At 34.6% G+C, this 22,501-nt stretch overlaps 1 protein-coding gene across 1 annotated transcript in view; it reads right to left on the bottom strand.

Annotated features, from left to right (window-relative positions):
* The window catches only part of Adamts3 (ADAM metallopeptidase with thrombospondin type 1 motif 3), a 249,798-nt gene that overhangs the window by 9,694 nt on the left and 217,603 nt on the right, over positions 1–22,501 (bottom strand). The window contains exons 12-19 of the mRNA XM_048785770.1: positions 20,188–20,333; positions 18,920–19,095; positions 17,554–17,687; positions 15,003–15,126; positions 11,552–11,632; positions 9,677–9,840; positions 3,939–4,104; positions 1,393–1,525 (exon numbers count right to left, since the gene is read on the bottom strand). Of these exons, the coding sequence (XP_048641727.1) occupies positions 1,393–1,525; positions 3,939–4,104; positions 9,677–9,840; positions 11,552–11,632; positions 15,003–15,126; positions 17,554–17,687; positions 18,920–19,095; positions 20,188–20,333 (1,124 nt within the window). The remainder of the gene's footprint in view (positions 1–1,392; positions 1,526–3,938; positions 4,105–9,676; positions 9,841–11,551; positions 11,633–15,002; positions 15,127–17,553; positions 17,688–18,919; positions 19,096–20,187; positions 20,334–22,501) is intronic.

The raw sequence follows: 22,501 nt of genomic DNA on the forward strand, positions 1-22,501 counted from the left end.
TGGGAACAGAAGGGATTGGGAAGACCTTGGTCAAAGGAAACAAAGTTTTAGTTAGCAAGACTACCTAAAGTCTACTGCACCAAATCCTGACTGTAGTTAATATAATGTATACTACAAAATTGTTAAGAGCAGATTATAAAATGTTCACACCACTCACACATAAAAAGGATGTAATTTGAAAATAATTAGCATGATTTTATCATTCTGTAACAAAATATACTATACCCCAATAAATATACAAGATCATTATTTGTCAATGAAAAAGTCTACAAGTACACAGCACAATGAGAGAGAAAAGATCCTATGAGCTTTGAAAGACAAATACAGGCCACAAAGACAGAATTGAGAATCAGGATTACCACTAATTTTTCAAGAGCAACACTAGAGTCCAGCAGATAAGAGAATGATGTGTTCCAGAGAAAATACAGTCTAGAATTATATAAATATGCATGTGACTCCAAGTGATTAAGGGTGAGAGTAGAAGAAAGACATCTTTTATAATCTTATACTTCAACCTCTTATATACTTTTCTAGGGTATCTAAGAATTTAGTTTTTATATAAGACGTTTTACTTTGTATTTGTTTTGTCCCTGAAACTCCAGAAAGAATCTACTAGAATGACTGTATGAACCAAGAGATGAGAAAACAACTAAGGCAGGAAACAGGAGCTCTTGCAGAAGAGAGGGACAATGGAAATCACCATGATGAAAGCCTGGTGAAAGTCTAGGTGGAAGCAAGACACAGAGTTCATCTGTCTCTATTAAGAGGAAAGTTCCAGTATACTTGAATGTTTAGCATTTAGAGGGGATTAATATTTAAGGAAGAGAGTTTAAGCATGGATTCATGAAAAGTAGTAGAAAACCAAATATAAGAATCAAGATCTTCATTTACTCTGGATTAAACAGTTATACAAGAAAGGAAACAATTAGTATGCTATGTGACCTAGTAGAAGAGAGGGGTGTTACAAGAATCTAAGCTCTGGATATTAATCTCATTAAAAGATATGTCAACATTGGAAGTACTGAGGAAGGTGCGGTAAAAAAAAATTAAATCCTCATATTCCAGAGTAGAAGTCCAATACATAATATGGAACTCTGCCCCCTCCAAAGGCAAGTGGTGGAAACAAAAATATTCTTCTTAAAGAGATTGAAACAAGTAATTACCAAATAGCAAAATAAACATAAAGCCTGAAAGTGGTTATGTTTTAAGAACAAGGATATAAAGAAAGGTAGAGAACCACAGCTTTATAAACAATTCCTATTAAATGACTCGATTATTTAAATCAGGTACATATAAAGTTTTGATTAAAAACAAATTTAAAATTAAAATGTGCTAAAGACATTTAAGCCCTTATTTTGACCTCAGGATATGATAGTCAAAATAAATACTTACAGCGGATGTGTACACTCTTGAATATTGCACATTCGTCTAATAGGTTTTGGCTTTTTATTGACCTCACAGAAGCTACGATGAACCATCTTATTATCGCTTTTCCTACGGCATCCGTATTTAGTGTACTGGAAACCTGGAAAAGAAAATAAGCTTCTTTGACCTTAATCATGTATTCATGCTATTATATATTAATTCATTTGTACATTCACTCATTTAATAAATATCGGAGTGCTGGTACAGTAAGGCACTGCACTAGGTGTTAGTGATTCTATCACTTTCACTTAAACTTACTTTAAAGTGAAAAAATGCTTATTTCAGAGCCTAAATTTAATAAGTGTTATAAACTATGAAACAGCGACTGTGTACTGGCTAGAGAACTAAGATTGAATAAGCACAGTCTAGTGCCAGAGACCTCTATGAAAAAAGCATTTCCATCATCAACGCCTAGTAGTACAGGCTTTTATGGAGCTATGTGCGTAACTTTCTGCAGGGGGCGCCAAAAGGACACGGAGGGAAAAGGCCTCCAGTTCAGCTGGAGGAGGGGCAGGGGAAGCATGCAAGCTCAGCAATTCTTTGTGCTTAATCTTGATCTTCCAATTGTGTGGGGTAAAGGAAATGAAGCCCAAATAGAAAAGCAGGTGCTTCACATGGCTGACATGTCATGTATGAAGAGGAAGGAGGTGAGGAAGGATTAGAACTTGGATGCCTTGAGCACCAAACAAATGTATGGAATTTATCCTGAAAATCATAGAGAATAAATGAAGGAGGTCTCCATTTGTTTAAAAAAAAAAATCATGAAATTTTCAAAAATTTTAAACTTACAAAAAACGTGAAATTTGTGTGCTTTGCATCTAGATTAATATTTTGTTACCATGTCATCACATTTTCCATATATCACTATACAGAATTTACTGTATATGTAATTTTTTCCTGTACTATTTGAGAATAAGTTGAAGAAATTTTGATTATTCACTCCTAAATGTCAGGTCACATTTTGTTACAAGGACATTCTCTTCCATATAAACAATATAATTTTTAAGAATCAGAAAATTCAACACAGACAATTATCTAATATGCAGACCATATTGAAAACCTGTCAATTGTCCTTATAATGTTCTTTACAGTGATGTCTTTTCTCATCAAGGAAACTGACATGTCTTTTTAACCTCCATCAATCAGAAATAGTTTCTGAATCCCTTTTTGTTTTTCATGGCATCTAATATTTTTGAAATGTGTAAGACAAGAGTTTTGAGAAACGTCCCACAATTTCGGTTTTACTGTCTCTCAATGATGAGATTCAGGTTATTCATTTTTGGAAAGGGTTACTTAAATGATGTATCTTCAGGGCAACATGAGAAGACTGTAAGATTTTAGGCAGGAAAATAATATAGTTCCACTCATTCATTTAAGAAAATTTCCCTTGAAATAAAAGAAGAGAAGAAAATCAAAGTCAGATACTAGTTAAAAGGCCACTGCATCAATCTTCCCTTCCAAAACCGTGACGGAAGCCTGGAGAGGAAGAACAGATCTGGCCTGGTAAGAAGGGTAATGTTGAGTGTACAGTAAAAGGGAGGATGGAAATTAAATAAGCATCTATACAGTGTAAATGTTTACATGTCATCCTTAATGAGTAACTAAAAACATTTAATGCCTCCCTCCAGAAACACTTTGGGAATACATTCTTGAATTTTCAATTATAAAATAAAGGATTTGCACAAGAATTCCCTGTTTTGAACAAATTATCTTTATGCTCAATTATTCACTGCTATTTTTGTGACAGTCCCTCACCTTCTCCTGCTTGTTGAGGAGAATTTTGTCTAGGCCAACTCAATCCTCAAGCCTTTGTTGTTCAGAATGAGAGGAAGGGATGAAGGGAGAAAATGATAAACACTGAGCATAGCTTCAGCTTCATGGATTTACTCTGGGGAAGCAGAGAGGCAGCAGGGTGTAGTGAGGAAGAGTATGTACCAGAAGCCAGGGTAGCTGGGTTTGAATCTTATGACCTTGGACAAATTACTTATCTTCCCTGATCTGTAGTTTCACCATCAGTGTAATAGAAATGATAAACAGCACCAATCTCATAGGGTCATTGCAAGTATTCATGCATTGATACTAAAAACATTCAGAAGATCAGCTGGTTTCAAATACACAGCATAATCAGTTGTATCATCATAGTTAACTAATAGCTCTTTAATGCATAAATACAGAAATTTAAAGTAGAGGGAAAGGCAATAATCTGAGTACACTGAATTTCGGGGAATTCTGGAGTTTCAGAAAAGTAGAGTGATTAAGAGTTCCACTACAGGGGACATAAGCCATAATGATCTAGACAGACGAGGAAGTAGCTTTTAAGGTTCTACGACTGGTGGATGGAATCCTCTGCTGATTGTGATATTTTTAGGAATAATGTTTTGTACTTACGTTTTGGATGTTATATTAGTGGTTTCTCAGATTGCAGCCTCAATTAGAGAAAAGCCTCAAAGTAGAAGCAGGATTGACTTTTGTGTGAATTGCATTTTAATATAATGAATGTGTTCAAATGTTACCTCCACCACAGGGTTTGGAACACTGAGACCAACTCTTCAGAGCCCACTCAAAAGTATCCAGTTCTTCCTGGATGACGTTGTTGCTGTTGATTGTAGGTACAGAGTCCTCATGGATGATATACTTATATGTCAGGCTAGAGCGGGTATCATTCTCCTGAGGTATAATCTAAGACACATGTGAAATGCATATGTAAATCATCTGAGAGTTAAGCCTTGAGTGAAAATTTACAAATACTTCAGAATATTGTTCTTACTGAAACTGGAAAACTTTCTAATAGCTTCTTAAATATGTTTTTATTTCTGTCAATTCAACTGCAAATGTGCACTATTTTAGAAAAAAATGCACATGTGTAAGACTGAACATAATGATACTAAAAATGCATACACTCAGGAGTAAGAGTTCTATTATAAAAATAACTGCATAAAATTAACTATAGGTTTTCTTAAAGAACACCATTTCCTTAGTACATTTTAAAGTTTATAACTGTTTTGTTATAATGATAAAGATAATAATGTTCCCTCCAGAAAACAAATGCATTATGGAGAAATATAAAGAAAATAAAAACCAGTCATAATTCTATAGACCCAAACAAAATCAAAGTTACAGATATTTCCTCAAGGTAATTTCAATGTGTGTGTGTGAGTATAGACTTAAGTACTTTTCCTGGCTCTGCTTATTTCACTTAATATGTTATGTGTATTTTCCAAGATAGTAGATATTTTCAGAAAACATGGTTTGAAATGTCAGCTTAGCTTTTAATCCTAAAAGCATATATTATTTAACTATTCACTTACTAATGAATATTTGTATTGATTAGAAATAGTCCCCACCTTTATGGGGATTTCTGTTTTGTTTTTTTTTTTCATACATTCTTCATAGTTCTTTTCAGACTGGTGGGTGGCCTTTCAGAAGAGTTAGAACAACTGTTACTTCCATGGTACAGTACATGAAAATGCCATAACTCAGAATTATATATAATCTTCAACTTAATCAATTTGATGGGGGAAAAGACCATTTAATTATTTACTTGACAATTAGTGGAGTTTAACCTTCTAAGTTTATGACTCACTTGTATTTTGTCTACTGTGTACTGCGTGATCATCATTTTTCTTTTTATTGTTACATGTAGCTTTTCCTTTTCTGAACAATCTATGCACTAGAAGTATTAATCTTTTTTTTGTAATAAGAATCACAAACATTTTCTCAGTTTGTTATTTGCCTTTTATTTTTATTTAGGGCAAAACAGTCATTTTTAGAAAGAAAAATATGTTTTAATTGATTTTCATTGTATCTTTTATAGGGTTATACCAAGTATACAGAGGGATAAATAGGTGGGATTTTAAACTGAACTCTTAAAAACAGCTTTTGTCTCAGAAACCAATAAACCCACTGGGTGCAGGTTCTGGTTACCTGGGTTCCATTTTCTTTTTTCCTTAGTCTTTGGTTTGAAACAGCATTAAAAGTGAAATCCTAACTCTCACACCGTGGCCAGATATCTTTTTTTTTCCCCTCGGTACTGAGGATTGAACCTAGGGCCTTGTGCATGTGAGACAAGTACTATACTTTAAAAAAATTATTTTTTTTAAAGCTTTGACAGCCATGCTCCAGAGCTCCAAGCCGGGGTTTCCAGTTCTCTAGATAGGACTAGGTCATGGTGATAGAGCACAAGTTATCCACAATCCCACTTCTGGCTACAAATCTTGTTCCTTTGGCACAGCTTACCACCCCCTGTGGCCACATGGTGATCAGTGGGTAGAGCCCTGAGGCATTCTGAATGGTAGTATGGATCAGGGCTCCATGTTGCTTAAAAGGAGTGTAATTTTATAACAGCAAAATAGAGCTTCTGGTCTCCAATCAATCATTTGAGCTTTAAATAATGTAAATGAAATCTTGATTAGTTTATATTTTTGCTATGCAATTATCTAAGCTATGAAATAGAATGATGGTCCAGAAATAATTTCATATAGATTTGGCCAATTAATACTTGACATAAATGAAAAGTAAACTGAACAGTGAAAAGGTAGTCTTTTTACCAAATTGGACTTTTATTGGTTTTAAAAATATGTCCAAGATTATGTTGGAAATGACTTCCATATTGGTTGCACATCTCACTTTTTCTGTCATGCGCATTATTTGCCTCAGTAGAAGCCAGCACCATGTTATAGGGACACTTAAGCAGCCTATGGAGAAGCTGGGTTGGAAAGGAATGGAGGTCTGCTAGCCACCACATAGAAAAGCTTGGGAACAATCTTCTGAGGCCTTTCAAGGACCATGTGGCTGAGCTTGGAGGCACTGTCACTCTATCAACCCTTGAGGCGACTGTAGTCACAGCTAACAACAACTTCATGAGATTCTCTTGGTGAGGACTTGTCAGGTAAGCTGCTTTCAGATACACAAGTTTCATAAACTATGGGACAAATGTTGCTTGTATTTAGCAACTGTGTTTGGGGTAGTTTGTTTTGCAATGATAGACAAATTATATTTGTATTAATATGTAAAAATAAGAACATAGCAATTCATACAAAATTGACTCAAAATGCTTCATAAACCTAAATGCTAAATGTAATACCGTAAACTATAAAATTTCACAAGAACAAAAGTAGGAGAAATTGTTTTGATGCTGTATTAGGCAAAAAATCCTTCTATAGCACCAAAAACCAAGGCCTAAAAGAAAAAAAAAATAACAACAATAATAAATTGGACTTTAGTAAATGCTAAAATACCAAGAAACTACTAAGAAGGAGCAATGGACTGGAAGAAGATATTTACAAATCATTTATTTCACAGTGGACTTGCTGAGTATAAAGAACTCCCGAAAGTCAAAAAGGGAAATAATTCTGAAAGGGAAATAATTCCCAAAGGAAAAAAGACTTATAATGGAGTAGGAAAATTTGGTTTTAGTTAGTATGATTTTTTAAAGTATGGAATCCAATCAATGTTTGTATACAGACTCCAAACAATGCATTTCAAATCAAATAGGTGTTTTCTACATTCATCCATGAGAGAGTAATAAAGTTGCTTTCCTAATATTAAAACCTATAAAACTGCACAGAAAATAGAAGGAAACTTTTTTTGGGGGGGGGGCTGATAGATAACAATGGCAAGGGACAACAATCCCTGTGGGGAGAGAAATAAGCCTAGTCTTGCTTCCTGCAGGGGCCAGCGTCTATACCTCTGCACAGGGATGAGGAGTCACACTTTATAACTCCAGGGAAGGGCCTGAAGAAGGGTGGCCCCAGGGAGGGGTGGTCTAGAAGCTGCTCAGGTCCTTAACTAAGGGCTGATCTGTACATGCCCAAGGCCAAATGCCATGTGCTCTAACAGTGAGTGGGAGTGAAACAAAGAACCAGAGGTCAGACAGGGAGGAGAGTCCCAGCAGCTCAAAGGGGCCTTATCAATACCCGAGGTATTCAATTAAGGTCCCCCCACAAAGTAAGGACTAAATTGAACTAGACCAGTCCTAATGAAAAATACAACTAGATCTCAAAGGATTAGGAGGATGATCTTGAAAAGATCTAACTGCCTGCTGAACAAAGTCAAACAACCAAACACTTCACAATTTATCATACATAATGTCCAGTGAAAAATGAAAGAAAAATTATAAGAAGCAGGAAAATGTGATTCATAATCAACAAGAAAAAAAATCAGCCTAGAAAAACAGACAACATGAATATCCAGAACTTAAAGGATATGTTAGTCATAATGAGCCAATATATATCAGCAGAGAAATGGGGGAAAAGAAAAAGAGTAAGAGAGAACAAATCCTGGGAAAGGATTGTACTGATAGGGAAAATAAATAAGGAGAGAAATGAATTACAGTAGATGGGGTAGAGAGAGAAGATGGGAGGGGAGGGGAGGGGAGATAGTAGAGGATAGGAAAGGTAGCAGAATACAACAGTTACTAATAGGGCATTATGTAAAAATGTAGATGTGTAACCGACGTGATTCTGCAATCTGTATTTGGGGTAAAATTGGGAGTTCAAAACCCACCTGAATCAAATGTATGAAATATGATATGTCAAGAGCTTTGTAATGTTTTGAACAACCAATAAAAAAAAAAAAAACTGACATTAAAAATTTACCAGACAGGCTCAAGGGCAGATTATCCAATCTGAAAAAATATTTAGAAAAGACTATATAAGAACCAATGGGGCTTTAGACTTTTGGAACAATTTCAATATGTTTAACATGCATGTGAGTAAGTCCCATGAGTAGAAAAGAGAAAGATGGTGTGGGAGCAACTGACTTGAAGATATAATAGAAAATTTAGCCAGATTTCGTGAAAAACATCAACCCACAAAGATGAGATTCTCAGTGAACCCCAAGAATGTTACAAAGAACACCACAAACTATGTATATCTTACTCAAACTGCTATACAGAAAAAAGAAAACAAAGTCTTAGTGACTTAGAGCCTACCTGCTTGGCACCTCTATGAAACACTTGCTAGGTATAAATAAGGTATAATTGGCTATAAGAATCCCACTGGTGCTGTTCTTAGGAGCTCTGTGACCCACAGACTCCCAACAGTGCTGCTCAGTGACATCTCCGAGAGAGGTAGACAACCTGTGTTCTCCTCCTGTCATAGGTTAGATATGTGGTGTCCCCCAAAAGCTCATGTGTGAGACTATGCAAGAAGATTTATGAGAGATGTAACCTACTCAGTAGATTAATCTATTGACATGGATTAATTGGGCAGTAACTGTAGGCAGGTAGGGTGTGACTGGACGAAGAAAATCCCTTTATACTTTGTCCTTTTGAACAGAGGAGCTTTTTCTCTGCTTGTGGATGACTGAGTGAGCTGCTTTCTTCTGCCATGATGTTCTGCCTCACCTTGGGCTCAGAGCTATGGAGTCAGCCCACTCTATGGACTAAACCCCTGAAACCATGTGCCAAAATACACTTTTCCTCCTCTAAGTGTTCCTGTTGGGTCTTTTGTTCACAGTGGTGCAAAGCTGACTGAAATGCCTCCTTTCCTTCTTCCCCCTAAGTTCTGTGGTCCTTTTCTTCTTTGGGTGGTATTCCTACTTGCAAATCTGCTATAGCCTCACCCAAATAAAGCTTTCAGGAGCTCATGCTACCTGTGGCCATATCTTGTTTTTGATTAGCTACCAAATCCCTCAAACTCCCTATAAGAACATAAAGACATCTTTAAAATGCTTAAAGAAAAAAAAAAACTGAAAAAATCAGCAATCCCAAATTATTTATCTAGTGAAGAAAATAGCCTTAAAAAATGAGGGTGAAATAATATTTTCATATAATTGAAAGCTGAAAGAATTTTTTGCTAGTACACTCAGACTATGAGAAATGCTACAAGAAGTTCTCTGTACTGAAGGTAAATGATACCAGATGGAAAGTTAAGATTGACAAGGAAAGAAAGAGTATCAGAAATGGTAAATTTTTGGTTAACTATAAAAATCTACCTTTCCATTTGTTGTCTTTAAAAGACAACTGGTTCACAACTTAGATAATTTGTAGATTTCCATAATTTACAAAATAAATCTTTAAAAACCTCTAAAAAAAAAAAGACAACTGGTTAAGTCAAAATCATAATAATGTATGATACAATTTTTAATGTATGTAAATGATAATGTTATACAAAGAGTGGAGGTGGAGGGAAAGAAATTATAACAAACCAGCAAATAAATATTTAATATCCAAGGTAAAATTGTTTTCAGATAAATTAATTATAAAATTATAAACTAAATCAATTACATAATAATCTGTAATGATACATACCAAAACAATAACGGGATCATGTAGGGGTCCATCAGTGTGAAGAGTTTCAATGTCATCTTCGATGTTGTAATCCCACTCCACACCAAGATCTATGAAGGTTCGTGACTTGGCTTCCTCCCCTTTGCCATTTAAAATGTAGTGGCCTGTAGCCTGATTCTTAATTGCTAAGGAAAGGAAAATGAGTAACCGGCATATACATTATCGTGTACAGTTTTGAAGATCCATATTAAGTCTATCCCATTCTATAAACTAGTGACTATGTTCCTTCATCAGTATCAAGCAATCAATGAGTGTTAGTTCTAATATCATTCCCATTTCCTTCGTTAGGCATCCAAAACTCTAAATAAGCATTCCTAATAGTCAAAAACAATAGCAAGGTGGTAAAAGAGGCAAAATAATGTTTGCAAATATTCCCATTTGAAAACATTGTCAAAGAGGTTAAGGTTTCTCAACTTAGTTATTCCAAACATTTCCTCAGAAAGCCCAGAACATTTTGAGAATAATGGATACTTCTCCAATAATTAATATAAACCATTTATGTTAGTATGCCATATAACATGATGATTTCTTTACAGTGTATCTCTTCAGAATTGGTAATGATATTTATAGCTACCTAACACACTTGAAAGGATTTAGGACAATAATTTAAGTTCTGATGAATGCAAAATTCCAAGGCCATGTCACTACTTAGAATTGAAAAAAGCTACTTGCTGCTGATAGAATTCTTAATGTATTATAGATCTATATATTTATCAAATAAAGTGGTTCTCTAGTGAGTAAAAATAAATCATATTTTAACTTTAGGAGATATATATCAGCATACAATGATAACTTAAAAACAAAAGTTCATAAATTACTATTACCAATGTGTGGAAAACATAAGTAATCTTAATTAAATCCATTTATTCCTCTTGAGCTTTTACACTAGTCCAATTTTCCTAAGGATAATAGTTTGAATTCCAATTAAAGAGTTTTATACACTAGGGAAAGAACTATGGCTGACTGCTAGGAGGTTATGGCATCTAGTAGTGACTATAATATAAACATTTTTAAAAACTCAATTCTACGCAGCACCATAAAAATTCATTACTTTTAAGGCACATATGAAAATTTACTACAAATTTTCATGCAGTTGACAATGTTGCCTTAGTTTTAGAAATCTTTGTGCTTTAATAGGGCAAGGAATATGATTATTGTTTATATTTGTATACACACTATAAAAACAAACTCTTTTAAAATGACTTTTCTACACAATCCTCTCCAAAAAGGCAAATAATCTTCGTTGGGCCATTATAATCATCCACACAAATAGATCTATATGTACTAAAAAAATGTGACATATGTCAGACATTAGGAAAATTTAACATTAGACTAGCAAAATTCACTGATGGTTGCTTCAAACATCTTAAAATGTAATGAAAATAAGGGGTTATATGTACTGCGACATCAACTAAAACATCAGAACTCATTTGTCCACGTAAATGCGATGAATTGTTCTGATATTATTCCTCAATTTAGTACATTTTACTATATATTTTTTCACAACCCTTAATACAGAGAAAAATTGTATAGTAAGTACAAACTTGTCAAGTTTTTTCCCCTCACATAATTATGAAACAGTCTCAATTTCTATAAAAAATTAAAGTTTTATTTTGACATATTTCTTGTTTTAAAGTGAGAATGGTTAAGAGAAATGACAAGCCCCTACATAAGATTAAATTAATTCATTTACATGTTTTTTGGATTCTGGCATATATATGTATATACATACATATATATGCACATATATATGTACCTATATATGTGATTTCTTTGACATTTCAAGGTTTAAGTGCATATTTAACGCAGCGCCAGCAGACAGAAATGCTTACTTACCAAGAATATGAGGAGAAGCCTCGTCTTCTTGGATTAACACATGTCTAGCCCCAGGGGGTATATCAAACATCTTAAGGTACCCTTTGCATGTGTGGTAAATAATGAAGAAAGCAAAGAAAACAAAAGCAATAACCATGGTTAGTTGAGCACTACATTCTTACTGCTCCTGCATGCAGAAGAGGGCATCCATAAACTGAAAGAAGCAGTTTCAGAAATTAACTTCGAAGCATTGGTAGCTTTTGTGACATCCTGCATGAGATTAGAGAAAATTTTTGTTTTTACATTAAAGGAGGAGGAAAAAGTTAATCTTGTTACCAACTTATTAGTCATTTATGCTTGTGTTGACCTATAAATTGTGTCAACAATAGTTCAGGCAAATACTATACTTTCATGTGTGCCTCTATAGGATTCTAGTTTCCTAAGTCACCCTTTTAAAGTGGGGCCAATTTTTAGTGGAAGTTTTTAGATAGGGAACTTCTTCAGATATTTTATCTGTCTCTGTATTATTTAAAAAACCCAAGTGGCAAGAATAAATAGCTAAATTTTCAATTATGGAAATGTTTCCATATTTAAAAGCCTACTTTATTCCAAAAAAAATTACAAAAGAAAAATCGGTAAGTAGCTTCTATTTTTCTTGTGATTAGTAGTAAATTATAAAGCTTACCACATTTTATGATTGACTGTTTTAAAATATGTGCTGTAAATCTGACGAAACCATTCAATTAAAAAGTGTTTGAAAGTTATGTCATGAATTGCCTTTACATGCCCCCTGACTCGATCTTTTAAGCCAGAAATAAAATTAATTGGTTGTTTGGGCTTTAAATTAGGCAGCATTGCTATTACTGCCAATGTCATATATGACAAATATTATTATTACAACCTGAAAATTATTGTAAGATAACTGAAGATTCATATATTTAACTATAAATCATCAATAGTCAGGAGAAATGGACCAAGGTGTATCTATTTCCATAAAAAATAAATGAATATAGGAAGATTATGCAACCTACCCCCTTTAGTAGGTTGTAAAACATCTCATTCTTATAATACAGGATGAGTATTGATGGCAATTCAATTATCAATACACAATTGTTGAAGTTATCAGGAAAGAAAAACATTTTTGTCATTTGCCAATGTATCATTGATACTATAGGTACATTTATTTAACTGTTTTCCAATATTTATTAGTGTACTAGGTAAATGAAGTGGTCATTTTTGGGATTAGCATTTTCAGCACCTTAGCTACAACTGTAAAGTCCAACACATGAAATGTACCATGTTTGTCTGAGTATGCAATGGCTATAAGTAACATGCTTAAGATGCTAGCTACAGCAAAACAGCTTGATGCCATTTATGGATGCCCATCTTTCTGCAGTTTGGTACAACTTACCCAGTACATTTTTAGCTTCTCTTGTTTCAGCAAGAGAAATATTACGAGCTCCTCTGGGTAAGGTGAAAGCGCCTCTTGTCTTCCCTTAAATAAAATGTCTTTAATTAGTGGAGGTTTCATGTTTATCGAAGTCTTGCTGTTTCATTGACTATGCCATAAGCTTTCTCTCTATATATTTCATGAAATATAAAATATGTTCTATGATTTTATATGTTGAAATAAAAATACATTTTTAATAGTTAGCTAATGCCAATAAACTGTTAATAGTCAATGAACATAAGACTAAGCATGAATGAAAAATGATATAGGTGATTTGAAGTTGAATACTTGCAGATTTCATTTTCCAGCAACTTGAATTCTTTATGGCATCTCTTGCTTAAATGTTTCCCTGTTGGAAAAGGTTAATTAGTCTATTGAATGACTTCGATGACAACATTCGTACACAGAAATGGATGTTAGATTATCTTTGAACAGTTTGAATCTGTATGACTGATGAACACTTTTTCGTGTTCTTTTGATGTTAATTCACAGGTTTAGCAGTTTTTGCAGTATCTGAAAACAGTATCACTACCTTATAATTGCATATAAAATAGAATGAATGATAGTGGAAAAACTTTTTTCCTTATATTAATTCACTCTGAAAGCAAAACAAATTAATTATTTTACATACAAAACAAAATAATAACATACAACTCCAATAAAACAAATGCAGTTCATTATTTCATAGCAATATGGAGAAAATTAAACTTGGTTTCATCTAAACATGTGTGTGTGTATATATATATATATATGTGTGTGTGTGTATGTGTGTTAACACACACACACACACACACACATATATACTTACATTTTAAATTATTTTTGCTTTATTAAAATAATACCATCAGCCAGAAATGGCAGTATTTGTCTTTTAACAATTTCAAAGTACAAACCATGGTAATTTATCACACAGGCATAGCAAAGACACCAATAACTAGACTAGAGGATGTCTAAGAGAAGTACATTTGAATATGTAGCAAAGCTAATGTGCGTGGAAAATGACTTGAGTTGGGTGTCTAAGGTATAAGAGGAGCAAAAAGGACTATGAGAATTTTCCATTTGGATGATGACTATTTTATACTTTCTTTTCTTCTACAAAATGAAAAATTACCACCATGACAATGAACTTAGAATCAACCCAATTCTTTCTGATTGTTTTTGTTTTGTGTTCTATTGTTCTGTAAGATACTGAACTGAAAGTGCTTTGGAAGATACCAGAGAATCTTCTCAAGAAAATACCATATGGAATTCATCTTTAAATGTTGAATTCCCAGAAGCCTTTGCCAAATAAATACTTAATGAATAATTGAATATTTGTTACAAAGTCAAGAGATTATTTAGTAATAAATATCTTTATAAGAATTTGTATCAAATCTTATATTCTGATGAACATTATGAAATTACAAATATTTTTCCATATTATTTGTTGAATACAGACAGCTTTTTGTTCCACCTTTTGAACTTGCAGTGTGTATCTAACTCCAAGTTATTGATGGTGGAACAAGTCCAAAAGTTCACAAATATGATCAGTTATATGTCTGCTTATTTTTTGGTGGCATCTCAATTTTGTTTAGAGTAAACATTTTTAAAGCATATGAAATATAGGTTCACAAGTAGGATAAAATTGTTCACTTTTAAAATAAAAAGAAGTGAAACGAAAATAACATTTTAAAGATTATATTTAAAGTTTTATAAAAATTTTTCTCACTCCGGGTCAACAATTTTAAGTGCAACAGAAATTTGAAATAACCATTCATTCTGATTACATCTGCGTTTTTTAAAAAACGTAAAATAACACAATTTTTAGCTAACTATTATAATTGATATTGACTTTGTTCCTTGTCCAAATTTAGTCTATAATTTTCTCATAAATGCAAAGGAGCATGAATTTAGTAAAATTTAAAAAAAATTTTTTTAAATAGTTCCTTAAAATGTGATTTGAATAAATCACTTTTGGGTCATGTTTATTGCAAAGGACAGGTCATAGGGAAGGACAGATATTCACAAAGGCCCTCATCTTACCGAGCTTCCTGGGAGTCCTGGTAAATGTCCCCTTCACAGTTCGACAATGGGAGTTATCTCCTCCACAGACACCACATTTATCCTCAACCTTGTTGGAACCAATCTCTTTATCACAGCCCACTTTCTGGGAAGAGAAGATATTAAATGTAGTTGATTTCAATGTCGTCAAGTAGAAAACAACATCCAGAGAATGGTGGATCATTTGTTAATCACAGCTCACAGCAAGTTCACACCAAACTTCCCCTTAAGTCTTATTTTTCACACCTCAGTCTTTTAAAAAACTAGTGTGAAGTTAAATAACTGTACTCTAGTAAATAAAGGACAAGTTTCCCCAGTCCACTGAAGTATTTTCCCCATCATAAATTGTCCTAATCATCAAATGAGTATTTATTGAGCACAGATGTAGCTGATGCTAGGGAGGACCAAAAAAAAAAAAAAAATAGCATTGGATTTTTCCATGTTGCATTCACATGTATAAAATGAATATAAAGTGAGTTGTATATTGGTGCCATCTTTTAAAGTTAATTAGGAAAAGAAAAGAAAAGGTAATTAAGATGTAAGACAAAATTTCATTAAAGTACTGGAGACTTTCTTAGGAACCTTAAGAAAACATAGTGTAAAGGAATTTCAGGAGTGCAGAGGGGTCAAAACAAAGCTAGGGTAAAGATAAGTTCATGGAAAGTAGTCCAGATATCAATATTTAAAGCCATACTTAAGGCAGTGGAAGGCTAGTGTTGCCTCATATCAGAAGAACAGTGAAAGATTTGCAGAGCACATGCTGTGGAAAATCTTAACCATATATAGTTTTCATCTTCACATTAATTAATAGAAAACCACTGAAGGTTTTCTGGACTGGGGAAGATCCTTAAATTAATTGGTTGTAGGACAATGCTGTACATATATCCTGTACTCATACATTCAGCATGAAAATGGGCAGGAAAAATGACAACATAGTTAATGTATTAGATATCGTGGGAGGTAAAAGGTGAATAAGACACATAGTCTACCTATGGTCTGTATGTGTACTTCTCAATAATTATGTGTTGGGAACTTAATCTCTAATTTGGCAGGTTGGGGAGGCTTAGCCTAATAAGATGTAATTAGGTCCTGATAGCTCTGCCTTCCTGGACAAATTAATGTTACTATCATGTGAATGCTCAATTATTATGACAGTGATAAAAGTGACTTCCTCTTGTTCTCTTTGGTGCATGTGGCCTTTTTCCCTTCCACCTCTGCCATGGAATGATGCCCCATGGAGTCTCTCATCAGATGCCAAGCCAGTGCTAGCATTATGCTGTTGGTCTTCCCAGTTTACAGAAACATGAGAGAAACAAATGTTTTCTTTATAAATGATCCCATCTGGGGTATTTTGTTATAGAAGCACAGAATGGACTAAGACATTTACTTTCAAGAACAGTTTAGTTTAACTAGTGAGGCATCTGCACATTGGAGACCTAATAAATATTTTGGTTTTATTGAAATAATAAGGAAATGGATGTTAAAAGCAGTGTTTCAGTTGACAAGGATAATTTCATATTAATTTAACTGAGCACCTGAACATTTTTTAAAAGAGATTAAACTGGGCTTGGTGGCACACTCCTGTAATCCCAGCACTTTGGGAGGCTGAGGCAGGAGGATTGCAAAGATTGAAGCCACCATTGGCAATTAGTGAGACAGTGTCTCAAAATAAAATAAGGAATGGGGATCTAGCTCAGTGGTAAAGTACCTACAATTTCAATCCCAAATACCACAAAAAGAGAGATAAAGAGAGTAAATGGAATAAAAATAGTTTTGTTTTTTGTTTGTTTCTCTACATTTTGTTCTCATGTGGAATTCAATGTTTAAGCTTCAGATCAATTAGAAAGTGAAAGAGGGAGAAAGAAATATTGTATTATCTTTTGTTTGTTTCTTTCTTTTCTTTGTTCTTTTCTTTTCTTTCTTTCTTTCTTTCTTTTTTTTTTTTTTATAATGGAGATTGAACCCAGGGTTGCTTATCCAGAGAGAAACATCCCCAGCCCTTTTTATTTTTTATTTTGAGAGAGGGTCTCACTAAGTTGCTTAGGGCCTTGATAAGTTGCTGAGGCTGGCCTTGAACTTGTGATTCTCCTGCCTCAGTCTGCTGAGTCACTGAGATTACAAGTGTGTGCCACCATGCCCAGTTGTATTATCTTGTAAACAAATAATAAAAAAAATATACTTAATATTGGATTTAAAAAAAATCTTGGATATTAATGTCAGACGCTCCTAGTAAAATACTTAAAGCAAATGCATTGTTCCCTCTTATATTCTCAGCCTAGAGGCATTCATTATTTAGAAAAGGCACTTGGCTGAAAATTAGAAAAATTATTTAACTCTTAATTTTACCAGTGACCAAGGATTGATTTCCGTAGGTATAATTTCTCCCCAAATTATTTATGTACTGAACTTTAAACAGGCTAACTTCCCAGATAAGTATCAGCTGAAAACAGTGTATATGCTTATGAATAACATTACTATTACATAGAATCACATGGTACCATAGGAAACTTTTGAGAAAGCAAGCGCAACTCACCACACACTCTCCTCGCACGCATATACTGTATGGGTCCTTGTAAGAACAGCGAGTTCCATCGTGTACCAGCTGTTTCATGTAAACAACATCTCCAGTCTCTCTAGACTGACAGTAAAGGTGGCATCTTTTCTTGGCTGCATAAGGAGGGGAGATAAAATCAACAATTCACATAAAACAGAATGTGTGAAGTGTATAGTTTATTTTTAAAATATCAAGTTTCAATATGGGTTCCTGAAAACAAAACAAGTACTATATAAATACATAAAATTCAGAGCAGGAGAAAAGTACAAACATGCCAATATGCATATTTGGCATATTTACTTTAGTGTGATTTATGATTTGTCTGAGCGTGAAAGGGGACTCCACTAATATTTGAGCAGGAACGACAGGTGTACACTGAGACTGGCCCAGGAAAACCAGGCTGAATAGCAACCCTAGATTTCAACACAGATCTTCAATAAACTTTAATTCAAATTTTGTTTAAACAATGTTCAGAACTCTGAAAGGGTTTCCTTTTAGTCTGACCCAATCAGTTAATATAGTTTCTGCCTCTTATGGAATCTCATTAATTAAACATAATTTATGTGACTAACTTCATCAAAATAAATAAAAATAATACATCTGTTCTAAATGCATCACAACTTTCAATTCCTATATGCATTCACCTTTCTTTTGAAAGAGTTCTAAACTGAATCCAGTAGTGCATCATGTCACATGATAAGCATCTTTTTTTTAATCACTGAAATAAGAAATATATTTAGTCAATAATTCAAGTGTAATTAGAATAGTTTTAAATAACTAGTTTTTTTAAATATCTTTATTTTATTTTATTTTTTATGTGGTGCTGAGGATCGAACCCAGTGCCCCATGCATGCTAGGCAAGCACTCTACCACTGGGCCACAACCCCAGCCCCTTAAATAACTGGTTTATAGTACAAAAGTTCAAGGTTATAAAGCACCTTTTGTTATTAAATAATAGTCTTTTCCTTATGTCCTGCCTGATTCAACTGTAAAAGAACTATATTTTTCTCTAGATATTCTGAAAAGAAAGATCACACCAAGCTAGAAGCATTTCTTAGTAGAAAGATTTGAGTTAAATCAGGAAATTCAGCATCTCTCCCTGGCGTCACTTCCCATTGGCCATTTCACTGGGGATCAGGATAGTGCTATTTTCCAGGACCTTCCTTCCTCTCTAGAGAAAGAGAACTTCAACCTTGTCCTTGGAAACACAGAAGGCCTTGCCCCTAGAAGCACCACGTTTCCTAAGTTACCGAGTCAGGATCAAGAGTCCAAGGGGTTGGTGTTGGCAAAGCTTAAACTCTGAAGTGACCATCCACACAGCAGGAAAGGGTGGGACTGTACTCACAGTCGGGATGTTCATATGGCAACCAGTGGTGTTTGGTATTCTGGTATTCAAAGTGGGAGTTACGCTGCTGGCACTGCTGCGCTCTGAAGTCCTCAAAGTGTTTTTGGCATTCTTCTGTATTACAAAGCTGATACTCAAAATTAACACCAGGACAATCCTGACCACCATTGATGGGCCTAAAGAAAAGACAACATTTCAAAAGGCCGTTTGGCTTCGGTCCAACTTGAGGCTTGCAGACACAGGGCTTAAGGGCAGAAAGCCAGAACTTCCAAGATGCCAGCACAAAGTGGATGAACTCATACTTTCTAATTCCAGTCCCTTCCCAAAGCACCCTTCTCTCCCTGCTGCAGAGTAAAATACCCCAAAACTCAAATCAGCTTTTTAAGCAATATATTTCAAATGCTGAGCAAAAGTGTATTGAAGAAACTGAAAGCATATATACGGATACAAGAAAGTTTTATTGTCTTCCATGTATAAAACATGTGGCTGTAACTCAAACTTTGATCATAGCTCTCTGTCTCCATCTCCTCTTATGTAAAATGAAAAAGTAATACTATCTTCCACAGACAAAGTTGTCTGGATTAAATAAGATAACATATTTAAAGCACTTAGACTAGACTCTGGCTCATAGCGAACCCTAGCTGTTTTTATTATTGAAATTTTGGTTGTTTTTGTTTCTTTTCCTACACAACCATCATTTCTTCCCATGCACACAGGCATGTGGCACCTGATAGTCTTTATCAAAGACATGCTCAAAGACATCCTGCAGCCAGAAATTAAAAGAGGGAGCTGCCTAGATGCTAAATTGTAGACCAAGAAGAATATAATATTCAATAATTACATTATTCTTTTTCTTTAGAAAATAAAGTTTGCTGAGCATACAATAGGGACTCGGGATAAACTTTTAGTCTGGGTGAATTAATGAATACCTTCCCCCCAATAGTTCCTTGGCTGTCCCTCACCATCTTTCTATTGCCTTACTCTGAAGCAACTACACCTACCCATGATGAACGAGTCCTTAATATTCTCAAACATCAATTTCTTAAAATATCTCTAATCTTCATTCCAGCTCCTCATCTTCATCCTTGACTACTTTTCATAAGATTGATAAATGACCACTATCCAAAAGTGACACTGGTTTAGGAACTGTGAACAATTTGTTTTTATGTCCTATATTTTTCATTCACTTCATGAAAAAGAATATTAATCACATGACAGCATTTTCTAGTCTATTCAAAAATAACAAGAATTATAGGGATTATACTTACATGGGATTATTGCACTGGCGGGTTCGGAAACGAACACCAGTTCCACATGTCCGCGAACAGGAGCCAAATTTTGTCCATGATCCCCAATTACCATCTTGTTTTTGTTGATTAGCATTCTTCCACATGCAATGACCCTTATAGCACCACTTAGGAAGATGACAAAAGGCAATTATGAAAATCATGCAGACATTGAAGCTGAAGTTATTCAAGAACCCCTATTTGAAGATTTTCATTTCTTTCTTTCTTTTTTCTTCCATGTGGAGATGCCTTTAAGATATCCAAAAGCAATTACACCATCCCAAGATACCCTAACAGAGGGGAACTTAGACTTGAATTTTTTAAGTATAAAGTTAAAATGAAAACTAATACAGCATCCATCCAGACAAGTTTTTAAATGATATATTCACCAGTGACTATCAGGCACCAATAATTTTCTGGGCACCCACCTTGCCCAGTTGATACTATTCCACCCTTTATCTCTTGCTACCTACCATCATCTCAAGGTATGAAAATATACATCTGGACTTAAAAAATAAATAACATAACATACCCAAAATCATGATATTTGGCTGTCAAGGCACTTTTTTCTTTTTCTTTTTTTTTTTTTTTTGGTATCAGTGATTGAACCCAGGGGTGCTAACCACTAACCCACATCCCCAGATCCTTCTATTTTAAGGCAGAGTCTCATTCAAGTTGCTTCGGGCCTCACTAACTGCTAAGGCTGGCCTTGAATTTGCTATCTTCCTGCCTCAGCTTCTGGAGTCACTGGGATTACAGGCATGCACCACCATATCTAGCTCTGCTTTCAAAGCAATTTTAATAAGTAAGCAATAAAATTTTAGACTTTTATAAGTAAACTTTATAAAATTTTAATTCACAAATTGTTCTGAAGGAAATATAGGTGATATAAATATATTCACCTTTTAAATGAGGAAAAGTAAGGCCCAGAATGTTCATGAGTAGTTGAAGGTCATCCGACCTAGAAGCGAACAATGGGACTACTAAACTCTCATACCAGAGCACCATGCATATGGTGCCCAGAATACAGAAGATTGTCAAAGGGCATTACTTTCCTTTACAACATTTTGATCTGCTTTTCCATACTATATACAATAAGTGTCTGTCTAAACTAAACTTTTGTAAATTTAATTACAACACAGTTATATTTAGAGGAGTTGGATGTTGAGAGTTGATTAAATAATAATTTTAATAAAACAAAAATTAATTAACTCATTATTGCTCTTGATTTTAGTCAAAAGTCTGTGATAATGAATTTTTCCAAAGCCAAATACTATAAATAATGTTATTTGGCATCATGCCTAACATAATACAGGTATTTGTAATGATGGGTTTTATTATTATGCATGATTCTCATCACAAGTACAGTTTATACACATCTGAAGTCAACCTTTTAAAAGAACTCAAAGCTGTGTTAATTTTCTTTGCCAGCTTTTGGTCCTGTCTACAATCTCTTATTTCTAAACTAGTCAGAGCTCTTCAACTTGAGTTTTTAACATGCCTTTATTTTGGGATCTCTGCCCTTATGAGTAGCATAGCTTGGTCTGCCGCCAGTATCTGAGCATTCAATCCTGACTACACAATTTGAGATTTAAAACCTCTGGGCATCTTTCCCCAAGGAGCGAGGCCAAATCTTCTGTATAAATTCACATTACTTTATTTCTGGGCAACTTTCACAAGTAATGGGATGCCAGCAAGTAAATCAAATCCCACTAGCAGGGGGCCAGAGATGCTGCAGAGCTGTTTCCTCCCATTCTATCTGTAGTGGGCTGAATGGTGGTCTCAAAGATGACAGATTCTAGTCCCTGGACTTGTAAATGTGAACTTATTTGGAAAAAGGGTCTTTGCAAATGTGATTAAATTAAGGATCTCATGTGGGGAGATTATTCTGCATTACTCAGTGGGTCCCAAATGCCATTACTTATAACACGGGGGNCAGGGGCGGGGGAAGGGGAGATTTCACACAGAAGCAGAGACTGCAGAAGGAGTAGTGAGCCACAAATCAGGAATGTGGATGGAAACAGGAAGCTGGAAGAGGCAAGGGACAGATTCTCCCTTGGAGCTTTTGGAGGGAGTATGACCCTGCCCACCCACTCATTTAAGTTCAGTGAAGCTGATTTTGGACTTCTGGCATTCAGAACTCTGAGAAAATAGATTTCTGGTGTTTTAAGTTACCAAGCATAGGGCAATTTATTATAGCAGTCACAGGAAACCAGCACATTATCATACTGTATGTTATGGCTTAGATATTAGGTGTCCCCACTGTATAAGACAATTCAAGAAAGTTTTGAAGTGA

This window comes from Marmota marmota, unplaced genomic scaffold (assembly GCF_001458135.2).
Source record: "Marmota marmota marmota unplaced genomic scaffold, marMar, whole genome shotgun sequence".
NCBI classification, from domain to species: Eukaryota; Metazoa; Chordata; class Mammalia; order Rodentia; family Sciuridae; genus Marmota; species Marmota marmota.